Source organism: Dipteris shenzhenensis, chromosome 32 (genome assembly GCF_047967505.1).
Source record: "Dipteris shenzhenensis isolate YYH24624 ecotype China chromosome 32, Dip_SZ_1.0, whole genome shotgun sequence".
NCBI lineage: Eukaryota > Viridiplantae > Streptophyta > Polypodiopsida > Gleicheniales > Dipteridaceae > Dipteris > Dipteris shenzhenensis.
This window is the reverse complement of record NC_141627.1, coordinates 39,710,467-39,729,157: the sequence shown is the minus strand read 5'-3', so window position 1 is coordinate 39,729,157 and position 18,691 is coordinate 39,710,467. Positions and strand designations below refer to the sequence as shown.

General features: G+C 49.4%; 1 protein-coding gene across 2 annotated transcripts in view; it reads left to right on the top strand.

Annotated features, from left to right (window-relative positions):
* Window positions 1-18,691, top strand: part of LOC147880735 (uncharacterized protein C16C9.01c-like) — a 137,186-nt gene that overhangs the window by 75,320 nt on the left and 43,175 nt on the right. Inside the window, exon 5 of one of the 2 annotated variants that reach the window (XM_087371020.1) lies at window positions 4,983-5,059. The exons of the other annotated variant lie outside the window; for it this stretch is intronic. Within the exon in view, the coding sequence (XP_087227146.1) occupies window positions 4,983-5,059 (77 nt within the window). The remainder of the gene's footprint in view (window positions 1-4,982; window positions 5,060-18,691) is intronic. 2 annotated transcript variants of the gene reach the window in all.

Here is an 18,691-nt window from a genome sequence, read left to right as displayed (position 1 = left end):
GTGATCATGGGTTTGCACAAATCAAGAATGCTCTGGCTTCAGAACCCATTCTACGCAATCCAGATTGGTCAAAGACTTTCTATATCAATCCTGGGTTTAGTGAGCACACTCTGGCAGGTATTCTTCTCCAGCAAGGGGAGGATCAGTTCATGTATCCCGTTCGATTTGCTTCTCGACAATTGCTTGACACCGAACGACACTACTCAGAGGTTGACAAGCATGCCTTGTCTTTGGTGTTTTGCGTTGAGAAATTTAAGCATTATGTTGCTGGAAAGTCCTTCATCATAATATGTATCAATGGTCTTGTAAAGCAGGTTCTTCAATCACTAAATCCCATGGGCCGGTTGGCCAAATGGTTGGCAGTTTTACAAGAATATGATTTTTCTTTCAAAATTATAAAAGGAGGTTGTTCCAACTTGAAGAATGCTTTGATTGATTTAGAGGAGTGCCTCGATGTAACCCTTGTAGCGGCCATAGAACTTGGAGATCCATGGTATGGTGGAATCTACAGGTTTTTGACTACTTTTTTCTTTTCTTCAGAGCTATGAGAGAAAGAAGATCAGCAGAGATAGTAGGCGCTACACCCTCTTTGATGGGGTGTTGTACTGTCCAAGGCATGGATGGGATACTAAGATGGGTCATTGATGCAGATGAAGTACTTAAGGTATTGAAGCATTATCATGATGGATTTTGTGGAGGCCACTATGCCAGTGACTATACAGCTAAGAAGATTTTACATGCTGGATACTATTAGCCGACCTTGTTCAAGGATGTCACTATGCATTGCTAAACTTATGAACCATGCCAATTCTTTGGTAGGAAGGATTTGCGTCCTGGGCAACATCACCCAGTGATGTCCATCCATCTGTTTTAGAAGTGGGGAATAGATTTTGTCCGGCCCTTGCCCATGACTGCCCGCAAAAAGAAGTATCTTTTGGTAGCCACTCGGTATGTCACTAAGTGGAGTGAAGCTATCGCCCTCCCCGCTGCAAATGGTAAGGCAGTTTCAAATTTCATATTTGAACGTATCTGCACAAGGTTTGGGACACCCATGGAAATAGTATCTGACCATGGGAGTCCATTCTTAAATGAAGCAGTGGAATTGCTCATGGATCGCATGGGTATTGATCATCGCACTTCTAGCATCTATTATCTAGCATCCATGGGTCAAACGGAGCGGACCAATGGCCTCTTTTGTAAAACCATGGGAAAAATGGCCATAGGGAACAGGAGCCAGTGGGATCAGAAGGTCACTGAAGCCGTGTGGGCTTACAACATCACCCATAAAACGTCTACAGGTCACACTCCTTTTGAGTTGGTGTATGGTATTGAGGCAGTTCTACCACTAGAGATAGAGATTCCGGCCTTGAGATGGCACAAGAACAGAGGATGACAGAAGATGAACATGTAGAGGCGGAGATTTCAGCTTAGCAGTAGAGGTTGGAGGCCCAACAGAGCTCCTTATTGGGAGAGTTTTTTTATTTTTGCAAAGGTGCATAAAAACTTTTGGTGAAGGCTTTGGAAATCCCTCAAAAATAGAAAGATCACTCTCTTCTTTTGGCTTTCTATTCATGGAGGGATTGCAGTGAACTTGTGGAGATCCAGGTTCAGGGCTGATTCTACTTGTCCTCGATGCCACACCGCAGTTGAGTCAGTTCAGCATTACCTCTGGGCGTGCAGATAGGCAAGGACGATCTGCAATGGTGTTTCCAGGATTCTTTGCATATTTCATAGAGCACCCTTCTTCATGACTTGGGAATCAGTGGCATGGTTGTCTCTTATTGGCCCTCAGGTGTTCTTCAAGAGACATGACTCATACTCAACCTTCATTATACAACGACACTCTGTGGAGTCATGCTCTCTCCAGGATGTTCCCTTCACTCCTTTCAGAGCTGCTCATGCCTCGGTAGACACATCTTGGGAGATTCTGGCTAGCATTGCAACTTGGCATATTTAGAGGGCCAAATATACGGAGGTGGCTAGCATTGCAACTTGGCATATTTAGAGGGCCAGATATACGGAGGTGATGGAGGGTTCACTAGTTCACCCTTCCCAGTCTATGGCCAGTATATGGACTCATGCTATACACATACTGATGGCCATCTGGGTGAGCATGCAGGGATCCTTCAGAGCAATTATAGCCAGGAGAGATACTTTGTTCAGAGTTTGGAGAGAATCTCCGTTCTTCTCTAAGTCTTCTTCAGGATTGAGGTGGCATTTTCGGCCTCCACCATGGATTTTTGTTAGCTCCTTTTGAGTTGTTTTCATGTTGTACTCCCACATTTGAGCTTGCTCTTGCGGCTTTCATTCATACTTAATGAAGTAATCTTTTTGGAAAAAAAAAAAAAAAAAGGGATATTTGTTCTTCACAGCAGTTTGCTACACTGCTCTAGAGCATCAGGAGAAAACTCCTATTTTGAAGTTTAGCCAAATTGGACCTCACTTCCAAGGTGGTGGTTGTCAACCAGGTTTTGCTGGCCATGGCATGGTATGTTCGCTCTTGTTAGTTCAGCTTCAGAGATTGCATTACATGGCTCAAGAGACTTATGAGGAACTTTCTGTGGAATGGACTAGATGGCACTGTAGATATTGTGGCCAAGGTGGCTTGGGAGACCTTGATCCTTCCCACAAAAGAAGGAAGTCTCAATATCATGGACCCAGACTTGCAATGCAGCACATTACTTTGCAAGTTTGTGGTAAGGTGACTTTTGCCTGTTCAAGAGCCTTGGAAGGATTTCTTTATTCGATGCATACACACATGTACTCCTTTGGGCAGAGATTGGGTGGGTATTGTTACCTAGAAAAGAAATCAGGACAAGAGGCTAGACACTAAGCATGGCGACGCTCAAGGGCCATAGAGGAAAGGAGAACGTGAGGGCGAAACGTTATCATGGGAGGGAAAAAGGGATTAGAAGGGGAGGGAATGAAGAGGGAGACTATGGCACAAGGGGAAAAGGAGAGGGGGAAGAGAAGCATGTACATGATGGGAGGAGGAATGTAAAGATGGAGACATCAAGGGAAGAGGACCATGCTTTATTTGAAAGGAAGGGAAAGGGGAAATCAAAGTACTAGCTAGGTTGGCATTTCTGACTATGTAACGAAAGAAGGGGATGCTCTTCTCTCGATGCCCTTCATCAATCCATTCCCACTTCCCTGGGTCCCACTGCAAGAACCTGATGGGGGAACCACCATATAACTAGAGTCTCCAAGACCCAAGTGCCAGGGAATAGGGTCAGGATCAAGATACCACTGTGAGTCTGTGTCCCACTCCATGTAACCTGCAATCCTAGTAGGCTGGAAGGCAACCTCCAAAAGAATATCATCTGAAGATCTGAGAAGTCTGCCTCTTGATTGAACATCAAAGACAAGGGTCTCCTCATGTGCATCCCGCAAGGCAATAACTTGTAAGGGAACACCCGTCCCCAAGAAGCTCCTTAGCAAATCAACCAAACACAACATTGTGGTTGGGCTCAAGGATGGATTCTTTTTTTTGTCTCATATTGAGGGAATAGACCAATTCAAGCACTGATTTTATTCAAAATTCAAATACAGCCAGAAGACCATTGGAAGGCCATGATCTTATTCAAATACAGCCAGAAGACCATTGGAAGGTTGGGAAATTTGACCTGATTTGGAACCCCGATTGGGCTAGGATCTAGGCGTGAACACTCAGCTTTCCACTAAATTGTAGACATTAGGCTGATATTCCACACTCCCTGTTGGAAGGACTTGCTTAGGGCAGACTTTGGACCAACTTGAGGCCGATGAAACCATTCTTGAGGAACTGGATATTCTTGACCAAGTTTCTTCCATCCCTTGACCATGTCTTTTCAACCCATTTTCCAAGAAATCAGTAGGAGGGCAAGACACATACGCATAGCCTACAACAGCGCTAGGGGAAAGTCAAATTATTGAATCGCTCAGGCGCTTAAGTGGAAATGTTGACACAAGAATGCTGCCTCGAAGTCATCCAGATCTTAAGGACGCTCCCACGGGTACAATTCTCAGATGTCCACGCTTTTCTCCAGGCCGTTCTTCACTTGGTTTCTTGTCTAAAGCATGTTGTGTATCTGTGGGATTTAACAGAAAATTATTGAGCTTTCTCGTCAACTTTATGTTCACAAGGAAAAAGCTCTTGAGAACCAGGCATTCATGTGCAAAAGCCAAAGGAAGAAGTCACAAGAGTCTATTTGTTGCGAAGAGCTTCTTGGTACGATGGTGCTCGGCTTTTTCTTTATTCTCAGGAAGAATGGCTCGAGCCTGGTAGTGCTTGACTGCACTTTGGTTAAATGTGGCAAAGGTTGTCGGTTTGATGGGTTCAAAGGACAAAAATCTAGCATAAGCGCCAGTCCGAAGCCCGGAAGACAAGATGACCCCGAAGGGGAGGAGGCATCGACCTCAACAACTCCTGGAACATCATTGGTCAATGCCAACCCCACCAAAAAGACAGCCAGCAACAGAATGAGCCAAGGTGGGACAACAGTAAAGGCAGGCAACCGGAGCAGAGTTGCTACTCAAACAGCAACAATCCCTTTGGTACAATTAGGGTTGGTGTGGTCCAATCAATGACAACAAAATCTTCTTCAAGAGAATTTTCACCACCATGTACAATCAATCTGAATTGTGTGTCTTTGCCAGCTAGAGCATCATGCACCATAGTGCCCCCCCTCTTCGCCTTCACAGTAGAGGTGTAACATGTGTATCTTGAAGTGTAAGCCAGCCAAGTGAAAAGTGCAAAGGAGACACCAATTTGCATGAGGTTGTCTTAAAGTCAAATGTGGTTGCCGAGGGGTAAATAAAAATATATAGAAGATAACTTCTGGTGTTTATAAAAAAGGTCATTGGGCTAATAATTTTGTAACTATCATAAAAAAAACTGTCTAGTCTTTTTGTATCTACATGGCTGTTTCCCAAAAAGTGCATTACATTTGTTTCAATTACCGTATGATGGAATCTGCATTCTTGACTGCTTTTTCAAATAGATCTGGCGGGTGTCTTTTGGCGATGAAGTGCTCGACATACTCCGCCCATCTATCAGTTTGCTACCATCAGATTATCAGTGAGCTCTGAATTTTTCGCAAGAAGGATGAACTTTTGCATGAGATGATATTCAATATATTTGTCTATTTGAACCTTCACAGACTGAACTGGTTCACAACTTTTACATCAATTTGTCCAAACATCATTTCAAAATTTTATCTTTTATGTAACTGTACCTATCAGAGTTTGCAGGACACTAAATGTATGCAGTGCTATTTATGGTTCTCTCAGGCAGCTTAGACGTTGATGTGCTTCTATTGGGCATTGTCGTACTATGTTTGTTCTAGAACAGTTAAACAAACTGTAAGAGCATGTCACGAAGCTTCAACATTGCATCCTACTGGTTTAAAAGGCTTGTCAAGCAGAGAAGAACTTATAAGCTTTAGAGCCGGAAGCATGGGTCAGTGCAAGATAGAAAGCAAGTTGTCTATGTTCTGGCAAGCAAGGAATTTCAACTCAAGCTAATGAGCAAGATGCCTGCAGTAGAAAATGCTGTGTGCAAGGCTGAGAAAGCTTAGGTAAGTACTGATAGAGAGAGCTGTTGGCTTGGTTGAAAAGCCTGATGTACTGAAGGAAGAATGCTGGTGGAAAGATGAAGGACTCCTCTGCTACTTATTTTAAGCTGGTGTGCAATATTTTGGGTAGAGTTGAAGTACTCTATGTGGACTTGGAGAGATGTGAGCAGAAATAGCATAATGTTGGCACATCTGAATTTGCAAGCATTTGCATTGTATGGGGACTGGGCATAAGTGGACCAGGCGGTTTGTCTTTACATTCTCATTTTTGCAGTACTGAAAATTTTATTGGAGAAGTCTCAGGAAACCCCAACAAAGCATGTGTTAAAGGAGGTCAAGAAAGTCCACTTTTTTTAGTGAGTAACTTTTCCCCTCCAGCGAGTTCATATACTATCCTAATTGACGGAGGGGTGGGAGCGTTGAGGGCCCTACAAACCCTTAATCATTCTGAATATTTCTAGGAACAAAGCCATTTAAAGGTGTTGGGGAGAGAAAGAAAGACAGCATGGGTTTATAAATGTCTTCAGGAGAGTTGTGGAAAAAAGTACATAATGCGTAGTCAAGAACCATAGGTGCCAGTACAAAATGAAAAAGGTAACTAAAGCACATCTTTGTCGTTACAACTTGCATGAGATGAGTGCTGTCAAAATGCATAGATATCATCTGATGTCGTACAAGTGGTAGGATTAAGTATCTGTGTTGCCTTTGAAAGAGTTCTTTGAGAGATGGTACCTCCATCCAAAATTCTCTAGAAGTGATCGAATCCTTTTGCAAGCTGGATCTGGAATTTCATCTTGTTTGGAAAAAGATGTGATCCCTCTTTGCACGTCACTATCTATTGAAAGACTGGATGAGTGGAATGGTAGAGCTCTGCATGTGCTGCTGCGACCAAGCTTGAAGGTCACTCATGGTTTTTGGGCAAAGAATGCAATGATTGATATGGTATTTTATGTCTCTTGAATGTCAATAGCTTGTTGGCCTCACTTACCTTGGGAGCTGCCTGAATAGGGGGCATCAAGATTTAAGATTGTTTGGAAGGGTTTGCCGTATCTTTGGTGGTTTTGATTCAAGGGATTGCACGTGGTTGGCCATTAGATTATCAAGAAAGCAAGCCTTCACTGGTTTGGGTGTTCTATGAAGCGTGTTAGGACTCTAGGACATCACAAAGCCCGGTTGTTGTGTAGTAATAGTGGCATATGGATATGAGATTGATTCTAAGTTGACTTCATTCAAACAAAATCGTTGGCATATTCTTTGCTCCTTGCTTATTTGTAATGTCTCCTATAGTACAGATCAAGGTGACGACCTAAGTGAAGATAAACGACTTCACTTAAGTTTTTATGTCAACTTGTAGTAGTGATTAAGGTGATGACAACCCAAGTGAAGTTGTTATTCCCTAGGACTAGGCTAGGAGAAGTGAACCATGGGCTAAACCTATGGCTATAAGCTAGCGTCGGTGTGTTAAGTTAGGCCCTTAGAGTGAGCACTACAAGTTAGTGAGAGGGTACCTTTATGAAAAGGATTTCTAGGAGGCAAGTATCCTTATGTAAGGGCTACCCACACCCAAGGTTAGTGAAGACAACCATGGGGCTAGGGGGTGTAATGAGGTGGCAGCTACCTATAGTTTCCAAGGCATTTCCATGTAGAGAGAAGGGGAAATGTTGATGGGTGGATAATTGTTTGAGGGGGGGGTTCCTTTCCCTTCTGGAGGTGTTACCGGAGTCCAAAGGCCATTGGTGTGAGAAGATTGGGTGCTGCAAGCTCTAATGCAGTGGATCGATCGGAGTGCACCATGCAGTGATGTGTGGGTGTCGTTGGCTGTAATGCAGTGAATCACGCCGTACGAGTGCATGATGCCAGGTGACGGTCACATCAAAATGCAACATGAATGCAAGAAGAGACAGTCATCATGCACTGGAAAGTCGTGAACAATCCCATATACTAAGGAAACAAAGGATGAGGGAGTGACCAGGTTGGCCGAAGTACACATCACTAGAACAATAGTCACAAGTCACAAGAGCCAGAATGCATAGGTCTATCCCCATAGTGGACACAGAGGTACAATAGGCAAGCTCATAGCTCAAGCCCCTATCTTCTCCACACACTCTCCTCTCGGCGAGCTCATAGCTCTAGCCTCTATCTCTTCTCACACTCTCCTCTCTCTCTCTCTCTCACCCCTCGCTCAGCCCCCCCCCCCTCGCTCAGCCCTCCGCTCAGTCCCCCCGCTCACCCCTCCGCTCACCCCCCGCTCCCCCCCCCCCCCCTCACCCCCCCGCACTTGCAGCCCCGACCCCTTTTTTTTTTTTTTGGGCAACCCCAACCCCACTTTTTTTTTTTTTTTTTTTTGGGGGGGCAGCCCCAACCCCAACTTTTCTTCCCGCTTTTCAATGTTGCCGGCTTCCCGTAATTAAAAATGGCCGACACCGTCAAGCATGATACAGAAGCAGCAACAGCAGCAACATCAATGGCCGCCACGACCGAGATGCTGCACTATAGTAGAAGAGGACTCGCATCTTCTACAAAGGACAGCGCACTGCCCGCACTTGCCGCACTCCCAGTCGCAGGTACACTGGTTTCAGCTCCATTGTCCCATCTTCCGCCCAGCGCAGTGCCCGCACTCCCAGTCGCAGGTTCACCAGTTTCAGCTCCATTATCTCATCTTTCGCCCATAGCTACTTTGTACCCGCAGTTTTTTTCACCCCTCCCCTCTCAGGTTCCTTCTTCTCCTACCCCTTCTCCACCCTTTTTTCTCTCCCTCTCACAGCCCTCTGTCACCTCTTCCCCTTTGTTGCCTATTTTACCTACTTTGCCAGAGGTTACCTCCTCCTCATCCTCTCTACAGACTTTACCCATCCCCTCCTCTCCTTCCCCGGTACCCGTTTTCTCTCCCCCTTTCCAGCCTTCTCCTTCATCCCCGCTACCCACCTTACCGGTTTCCCCCCTGTCTCCCTCTCTTTCTCCTTCCATGCCTTGCACTGTTTGTCCTTGCCGCCACATCCTGCCAGAGCTTCAGCACTTTGAGACCCATCTCCGAGCTGCACTACTTCAGATGCTTCACAGAAAGGACGAGACCATTTCTCTACTTACAGCTCAGGTTGCATCTCTTGCTGATCGAGTGACACAACAGGATCGGGAGGTCTTATCTATTAGGACAGATCTTCAGGTCTTACAGGCGACCCATAGGACTCTTGCTGGAGAGATTCATGGACACACAGAGCGAGTGCAGCAGATCGAGACTCGCGTTCAGCACATGGATACATCTCCCACTACAGCAGTAGCAGCGGTTGAGGAGCGTTTGACCTCCCTTCAGACAGAGGTCCAGAGAGCCACAGAGTGGGTGGATGTCGTCCGCCGTCAGCCACCACAGCCTCAGAGATCTACTGTATCAGCTACATTGGTCGAGTCACAGCAGAGGGCCACAAAGGCCCTCAACATTCGCATTCGTGGTATCTTGCCCTCGGCAACAGAGTCCACGATGACACAGGCTGTGACCTTTGTCTCTCAGACATTGGGAGTACAGGATCATGGCATAGTAGGAGCATATAGAGTCGGGAGGGATCCTACTAGAGAGCAGCCCCTCATTATCAGATTCAGAGATGCCCAGGCACGTCTAGCTGCCCTCAGGAGGAGAGGGACACTCAGAGACCACCCACAGATTTCCATGGACGAGGATCTGACTCAGATACAGGTTGAGGAGCGCAAGGCGCTCATGCCTCAGAGAGATGCAGCCCGAGCTCAGGGCAAGTGGGCAGTGATTAGGGATGGCAGACTCATCACAGGCACCTTGAGGCGTGCTTCCACAGTGCTTAGAGATGGCAGACCAGCAGATACAGCCCCACCTCCACCTCCACCTCCACCTCCACCTCCTGCCCCGTCCGCTTGACGGGACAGGGCCCATGGGACACACCACCCGTCAGATAGTCTACGCATCGCTGTATGGAACTGCAATGGTTCTTTTATAGCACAACCAGGCAATCTACGGGGGGCATTCTTTGGGAGAGATATCATCTTTTTCACGGAGACTGTCTGAGGGGGGGGGGTTCCTAACACTTCCGGAAGTATTACCGGAGGCCTAGGGCCACTGGTGCGAGAAGCGAGTAAGACGTGCCATAAGTGTCACTGATGGTACGTAGGCGAGTGCTTGTCGATGGTGTCAACTATGTGCAAGCGGTAGATGGTGTCAACTATGTGCAAGCGGTACAAGTGCTGTAGTGATGTGAGCAAGAAGAAGACCAAAGCGGAACAACATCATGAAAGCCATCCCTCGACATGAACAGCAAGGAACTTCAACCACATGACACAGGTCCGTTGTACCAGGTGAAGGGAGAGGAGGGGAGGAAAACACAAGGAAAAGAGATTTTAGAGTAGCGAGCAGAGATGGGAAGTAGCATAACTCATTAGAAAGCAAGATGACTGATACACTCCCCGAAGATACACACGAGGCGAGCTCTTGACTCTAGCCTCTCACTCCTTCACTCCCACCTCTCTTCCCTGCCAGAATGTCCCTCCCCCTTTTTCCTTTCCCCCTCTTTACCTTCTCTTCCTTTGCTCCACCCCCGCGCTACCAATCTCCACACCTTCTTCCTATTGGTTGCCTTCTTGCACCCTTAGCCATCCTTAGCCATTCCACCGTTTGTGGGCCGCTCTGTCCTTGATGGCTTCCGCAACACTCCAGCCTGTCCTGGGTCAGTGAATCCCGTGCTCCATGTGTTCTCCTGCGCTCCTGACACTAGTTGGTTGAGAGGGTTGGTGCACCACCTATGCCTCTTAACTGATGGACTGCTTCCCATGTGCACCAACAGGTGTATCCCGCGTACCATTGCGCCAATACTTCCCTATGATTGACTTTGACCATGGTGAGTCGAGGTTGAGGTTTGGCACCCTTCAGTCATGTATTGCTTCCGTCATGTCCATGTCAAGTCCAAGATGTGAACACATGTGAACACGCTGCGACTAGGTATGACCAAGGTCTGACCAAGGTCTAACAACTTGGCATGTTGCTGAGGTGACCATGACGTGACCCAAGTGTGACTCTTGGTGGGTCGCCATAAACTTTGAGTACAACAGGTCCCCCGCCACTATCATTCACCGTCCCGGTGAATGACCCAGGATCTTGTGAGAGAAAGTTAAGTGTTAAGTACAAATAAGAAAGTGACCTTGGGGTTGACATCCCAAAACTGAAAAGAAAGGGCTCATGGCCATACAACTGTAAAACTGAAAAAGAAACTGGCTCATGGCCATACAACTGTAAAACTGAAAAAAGAAACTGGCTCATGGCCATACAACTCCAAACTCCTTATTTACATGAGAATCCAAATGTACAAAGTTCCAAAAAGATATGCCGAACTAAAAGATCCAGGAGCTACTGCTTGCTGGATGAAAGTCAGGGAGGGGGAGGGGGTGGGTGTGCTGAGGTTCCGGGGCTGGTCCGTGCCTCTTCCTCGACTGTGTCCATGAGGTTGCGGATGTCCTCGTATTTGGATTTATACCTGTGGTAGCCAGACCTGTACTGTTCACATCGAGATTTGAGAGCAGCATTTTCATCTTGCAGCCCATGGAAGTTGTCCTGCAACTTGGAATGTGAAACTTGGAGATGGTCTTCCGCCTCGCGAATCTGCTTCATTTGACTCCGCACCTCCTCCATTTGTTGATCCACAGTAAGCTTATCCGCAGCCAGTGAGGTGTATCTGTCCTGTAGGGCGGCAAGCTCCCGCTGGCTTTGAGCCTGTTGGGCTGAATGGTGGTCCTCCAAAACTTTCGTGGTGGCTGTCCACTCTGCCTCCTTTGCTACAAGACTTTGCTGAAACTCGTCTTGCTGAGTTTTCCAGCCAGCTTCCCTTGCCTGTAGAATTGCTCCCCACTCCGCTGTTTTCATTTGCAATGTTGTATCCCATTCTTTATGCATGCTGGCTACTTGCTTCTCATGTTCCAAGCGGAGGTGTTGCTTCTGTGACAGAAGCTTGCAAACCTGACCCGTAGTATTAAAGAGGGAGGCACCCATCTGAATGAAGCTGTCATCTATAATGCGTTGAGCCATATGAAGGGACCTTTTAACCCATGCATACCTGTCCCGATAGGTCATTCGGTCAGCCATGTCAATAAGTTCGCCATATTCCTCGAAGGCCGCTTTCATCCCCTCTTGCTCTAGGTCCTCTAGAGCTGCCACTGGAGCCAGTGTGTCGATGTCTAGGTAACAGCTTGGAGCTTGGGATACCTTCTTGTTGGAAGCGATTGTCTCTTGCAAGGGAAGTGTGAAAATTTGGTCCAAGTCCTCCTCCTCCATGCAAACAGGAGACCGCTTCCGCTTTAATGCATACAGCAGCCGTTTGTGTTCCTGGCTCTGTTCCTCTATCTGGGCCTCATGGGTGAATAGATCTCCCGAGGAGGTTGCGAAGTAGGTATCCAACATATCATTTTGAGGAAGTGGAGGACAATCCGCTGGAAAAGGTATCTTACCCCCAGCAAAAATAACCTCGCCAGGTCGAGTTTCCAGTAAGTCCTGTTCAGCAGCCTCCATACTTGGTTCAGGGGTCAGTCGTCGAGACACCCGGGGTGGGGTCTTCGCATCACCAGTGGCTCCCAAAGTAAGATTCAAGTTCAATAACCTGTGGCGTTCTGAGGCCTCTCCATCAAGAGATTCCAGGGCAGAGGTGCCAGCTGCTGTAACGGTGCCTCCTGCCGTACCTTCTGTGGAGGTATCCCCCTGAGTCGGGGGATTAAGGTGCATATCTTTGCACCCTACTGACCCTGATGAGATGATCGGAGGGGAAATGGTCATGACTGCGGGTGAGGTAAGTGGTAATGTTCTGCCATGGTGGGTGAGACCTGAGGAGGGCAGGGGAGTGACCGGAAGAACATCATCAGGGAAATCACAATCTGCCTCGAAGGGGATGGATGGAGAGGCGACTCCTGCATGAGCAACTGATGGCAAAGCTCCAGAGGCTGGCCCAAGAGGGAATGGCTCAGAAACCTGTGCTACAGATGTGGGTGAAGCAAGAGTGGGAATGGAGACTGGAGATGCAGATGTGGGGGGAGCAAGAGTGGCAACGGGGACTGGAGAGGAAGAGAGGACAAAGACTGGTGCAGCAGAGGCCGAGGATGCTGGGGCCGCACGAAGGGCCAGTGGAGATGATCTCAAGAGGGGGATCATAGGAGCGGAGGGTGGGCGGTGAGGAGAGGATGAAGTATGTGAAGGTGGAGGAAAAAGTGCAGGCGTTGCAGCCCGCCACTGGTGCAAGAGGTAGGTGAGGTGAGGTCCACAAGTACATGTGTGTGTGCCTCGGCGTGTGCGATTTCGAACAGTGGCCCGGAATGTTGAATAAAAGAGAGATGCAAAATCATACTGAGTGATGGTGAAGAGAGCATTAAGAGCAGGACGGATACCTTTCGTGATGTAGTAATGCCCGGGTGCTGAATAGAAGCGAGTGAAGAAGTAGCGTGTGATCACTGCTTCTCTGCTTCCACCTTCCAAAACCTTTTTGCAATCATATCCCCTCCTGTTGGGTTTGCACTGTGAAAGGAATGACAGGAGATGTGGTGAATCGTCGGAAGGAGGCTGAATAGGGAGAGCAGGGAGCCCCATGTACTGTGAGACCAAATTGGGTGTGAGAAGCTGCCTGGAGCCCATGAACTCAAAAGTGTCTGTGACATAGTCGTAAGATTTGATGAATCCTGTACACAGTTCCACATCCACCGGAGGGAAGATGACCTTGTCGAACTCAGTTAGACTGAGGGTCTGGATCTCGGAAGATGACAATACGGAGGATAGTTTGAGGTTCGGATCCAGAAGAGGTTTAAACATAACCCGAACGTGGGAGAGGGGAGGGGTGGTTACCGAAGGGCTCTGTATCTCCGTTGGCCCACCCGACCCTTCTGAATGTGGTCTCCGTGCAGAGGGGGTGTAATCTGAGCCCCCATGGTCAGAAGAGGAGGCACTGGAGCTCTGGGAGTGGAAAAGAACCCCCCGCTGCTGTCTTGATTGCGGTGGCTCACCATCCGAGATGATAGTGATCTCCGGACCAAGATGGGAATGTATCGCTGATGAAGTCGGTCCTGCTAATGAAGTCGGCCCTACCGATGAAGTTGGCCTTGCTGATGGAAGTGGCTCTGCTGATGAAGTCGGCCTAGTTGATGTAGTCAGCCCTGCGGAGGCTGTAGGCAGGGGTGAGGTCATGTGCACTGCAGAGGCTGCTTGAGACAGCCCTGCTGAGGCTGTAGGCAGGGGTGAGGTCATGTGCACTGCAGAGGCTGCCTGAGACGTCATGGGGGTATAGAAAGGAATGAAGAGCTTATCTCTGGGCAACCTCGGTTTATACTTAGACTTCTTCTCGAGCATGAAGAAGAACAAGAGGTAAAGTGTAAGCTAATGACGAAGCAGGAGACGAAGCTGATGACGAAGCAGGAAGGTGAGTGATGACAAGGCAAGAAAGGAAGCCGGAAGGGAAGGGGAGCTGGTGGCGAGGTAGGGGAGCTGCTGTCAAGGGCTTGAAGCAGGAAGGGAAGGGGAGCTGGTGACGAGGTAGGGGAGCTGCTGTCGAGGGCTTGAAGCAGGAAGGGAAGGGGAGCTGGTGACGAGGTAGGGGAGCTGCTGTCGAGGGCTTTGGCAAGCCCACAGAGATAGAACGAGAGAGTGGGGTAGGTGGTGACAAGAAGGGGAGCTGATGGTGATAAGAAGGGAAGCTGATGGAGAAGCACGAAAGTTAGAAAGGAAGCAGGAAAGGAAGGGGCGTGAATGACGAGGCAAGAAGGAAGCTGGCCAGTTGATAATCGAGAAGGGGAGTCGATGAGGAGGTCTAGAGAGGAAGCTTGCGAGGTGCTAATGAGAGGGGAGCTGGCCAGGTGATAACAAGAAGGGGGAAGGAGAATTGCGATGAAGGTAGGGCTGCAGAGAAGGTGTTGGAGGGAAGGAGGGAGGCTGCAGGAGACTGCAGGAAGGTGTTGGAGAGAAGGTGTTTTGCAAGATGGCGAGGGAGGGAGAGCTGTAAGGTGGCGATGGAGGGAGAGTTGTAGGGTGGCGATGGAGGAAGAGTTGTAGGGTGGCGATGGAGGGAGAACCTGCAGGAGAAGGAGGGGTGCAGGAGAAGGTGATGGAGGGGAGGCTGCAGGAGACTGCGCTGAAGGGAGAAGGAGGGAGGATGATAGTCTGCAGGAAATATGCGAGGGAGGGAGAAGGAGGGAGGCTGCAGGAGACTGCAGGAAATATGCGATGGAGGGAGAAGGAGGGAGGCTGCAGGAGAAAGCGTTGGAGGGAGGCTTGCAGAAGAAGGAGGGAGGCTGCAGCAGGAGGGACGATGCTGTAGGAGATATGCGATGGAGGGGGAAGGAGGGGGGGCTGTAGGAGAAGCGTTGGAGGGAGAAGGAGGGAGGCTGCAGAGACTGCGCTGGAGGGAGGCTGCAGAGAAGGAGGAGCTGCAGCAGAGGGTCGATGCTGTAGGAGATGTGCGATGGAGGGGGAAGGAGGGGGCTGCAGGAGAAGCGTTGGAGGGAGGCTGCAGAGAAGGAGGAGCTGCAGCAGAGGGTGGCTGTAGGAGATGTGCGATGGAGGGGGAAGGAGGGGGCTGCAGGAGAAGCGTTGGAGGGAGGCTGCAGAGAAGGAGGAGCTGCAGCAGAGGGTGGCTGTAGGAGATGTGCGATGGAGGGGGAAGGAGGGGGCTGCAGGAGAAGCGTTGGAGGGAGGCTGCAGAGAAGGAGGAGCTGCAGCAGAGGGTGGCTGTAGGAGATGTGCGATGGAGGGGGAAGGAGGGGGCTGCAAGAGAAGCGTTGGAGGGAGGCTGCAGAGACTGCACTGAAGCGTTGGAGGGAGGCTGCAGAGACTGCGCTGGAGGGAGAAGGAGGGAGGCTGCAGGAGAAGGAGGGAGGCGGCAGGAGAAGGAGGGAGAGGAGGCTGCGTATGATTTCGTAGGCTGCAGGAGGAGGAGGGAGGGGAGGCTGCGTATGATTTCGTTGTCTGGAGGGGGGAGAAACAGCCATAAATATATAACGAAGAGATCCATCTTTAGAAAAGTAAGCTAAAATTAGCATGTGTGGGCTGCAAGATGCGGTGGGGGAGGTGGATGAGCTGATCCCAAGGATCCACGCTGAGTTTAGCCTGATGCTAAATATAGCACTGGTTGGAATTAGGAGAGTTTTAGCCAGATGCTAAATATAGCAGTGGTTGGAATTAGGAGATAAAGGACAGACGCTGAATTTGGTGGCTAAATATAGCCTTGGTGGGAGGGGGTAGGTGAGAGAAAAAGCGGTGTGGGCAAGAGGAAATATTTGAATAAACGTGGGAAAATTGGAGTTTGAATTTTACTCTCTCTCTTGTATAGGATATTGGATCAGGGTGTTATAGAGGTGAATGAGGCTGAATGAAGCTGAAGGAGGGATGAACCAAGGGTGAACCAAGGATGAACAAGGGGTGACCTAGAGGTGAACAGGGGTGACCTAGAGGTGAACATGGGTGACAGAGAGGTGAACATGGGGAATTGACATAGGAGTGAACAGGGGTGACCTGGAGGTGAACAGGGGTGACCTAGGAGTGAACATGGGTGACAGAGAGGTGAACATGGGGAATTGACATAGGAGTGAACAGGGGTGACCTGGAGGTGAACAGGGGTGACCTAGGAGTGAACATGGGTGACAGAGAGGTGAACATGGGGAATTGACATAGGAGTGAACAGGGGTGACCTGGAGGTGAACAGGGGTGACCTAGGAGTGAACATGGGTGACAGAGAGGTGAACATGGGGAATTGACATAGGAGTGAACAGGGGTGACCTGGAGGTGAACAGGGGTGACCTAGGAGTGAACATGGGTGACAGAGAGGTGAACATGGGGAATTGACATAGGAGTGAACAGGGGTGACCTGGAGGTGAACAGGGGTGACCTAGAGGTGAACATGGGTGACAGAGAGGTGAACATGGGGAATTGACATAGGAGTGAACAGGGGTGACCTGGAGGTGAACAGGGGTGACCTAGAGGTGAACATGGGTGACAGAGAGGTGAACATGGGGAATTGACATAGGAGTGAACAGGGGTGACCTGGAGGTGAACAGGGGTGACCTAGGAGTGAACATGGGTGACAGAGAGGTGAACATGGGGAATTGACATAGGAGTGAACAGGGGTGACCTGGAGGTGAACAGGGGTGACCTAGGAGTGAACATGGGTGATAGAGAGGTGAACATGGGGGGGTTGACATAGGAGTGAACAAGGGTGACCTAGAGGTGAACAGGGGTGACCTAGGAGTGAACATGGGTGATAGAGAGGTGAACATGGGGGGTTGACATAGGAGTGAACAAGGGTGACCTAGAGGTGAACAGGGGTGACCTAGGAGTGAACATGGGTGACAGAGAGGTGAACATGGGGAATTGACATAGGAGTGAACAGGGGTGACCTAGAGGTGAACAGGGGTGACCTAAGAGTGAACATGGGTGACAGAGAGGTGAACATGGGGAATTGACATAGGAGTGAACAGGCGTGACCTGGAGGTGAACAGGGGTGACCTAGGAGTGAACATGGGTGACAGAGAGGTGAACATGGGGAATTGACATAGGAGTGAACAGGGGTGACCTGGAGGTGAACAGGGGTGACCTAGGAGTGAACATGGGTGACAGAGAGGTGAACATGGGGAATTGACATAGGAGTGAACAGGGGTGACCTGGAGGTGAACAGGGGTGACCTAGAGGTGAACATGGGTGACAGAGAGGTGAACATGGGGAATTGACATAGGAGTGAACAGGGGTGACCTGGAGGTGAACAGGGGTGACCTAGAGGTGAACATGGGTGACAGAGAGGTGAACATGGGGAATTGACATAGGAGTGAACAGGGGTGACCTGGAGGTGAACAGGGGTGACCTAGGAGTGAACATGGGTGACAGAGAGGTGAACATGGGGAATTGACATAGGAGTGAACAGGGGTGACCTGGAGGTGAACAGGGGTGACCTAGGAGTGAACATGGGTGACAGAGAGGTGAACATGGGGAATTGACATAGGAGTGAACAGGGGTGACCTAGAGGTGAACAGGGGTGACCTAGGGGTGAACATGGGTGACAGAGAGGTGAACATGGGGAATTGACATAGGAGTGAACAGGGGTGACCTGGAGGTGAACAGGGGTGACCTAGGAGTGAACATGGGTGACAGAGAGGTGAACATGGGGAATTGACATAGGAGTGAACAGGGGTGACCTGGAGGTGAACAGGGGTGACCTAGGAGTGAACATGGGTGACAGAGAGGTGAACATGGGGAATTGACATAGGAGTGAACAGGGGTGACCTGGAGGTGAACAGGGGTGACCTAGGAGTGAACAGGGGTGACCTAGGAGTGAACATGGGTGACAGAGAGGTGAACATGGGGAATTGACATAGGAGTGAACAGGGGTGACCTAGAGGTGAACAGGGGTGACCTAGGGGTGAACATGGGTGACAGAGAGGTGAACATGGGGAATTGACATAGGAGTGAACAGGGGTGACCTGGAGGTGAACAGGGGCGACCTAGGAGTGAACATGGGTGACAGAGAGGTGAACATGGGGAATTGACATAGGAGTGAACAGGGGTGACCTGGAGGTGAACAGGGGTGACCTAGAGGTGAACATGGGTGACAGAGAGGTGAACATGGGGAATTGACATAGGAGTGAACAGGGGTGACCTGGAGGTGAACAGGGGTGACCTAGGAGTGAACATGGGTGACAGAGAGGTGAACATGGGGAATTGACATAGGAGTGAGGTGAACATGGGGAATTGACATAGGAGTGAACAGGGGTGACCTGGAGGTGAACAGGGGTGACCTAGGAGTGAACATGGGTGACAGAGAGGTGAACATGGGGAATTGACATAGGAGTGAACAGGGGTGACCTGGAGGTGAACAGGGGTGACCTAGGAGTGAACAGGGGTGACCTAGGAGTGAACATGGGTGACAGAGAGGTGAACATGGGGAATTGACATAGGAGTGAACAGGGGTGACCTAGAGGTGAACAGGGGTGACCTAGGGGTGAACATGGGTGACAGAGAGGTGAACATGGGGAATTGACATAGGAGTGAACATGGGGAATTGACAGGAGTGAACAGGGGTGACCTAGAGGTGAACATGGGTGACCTAGGGGTGAACATGGGTGACAGAGAGGTGAACATGGGGAATTGACATAGGAGTGAACAGGGG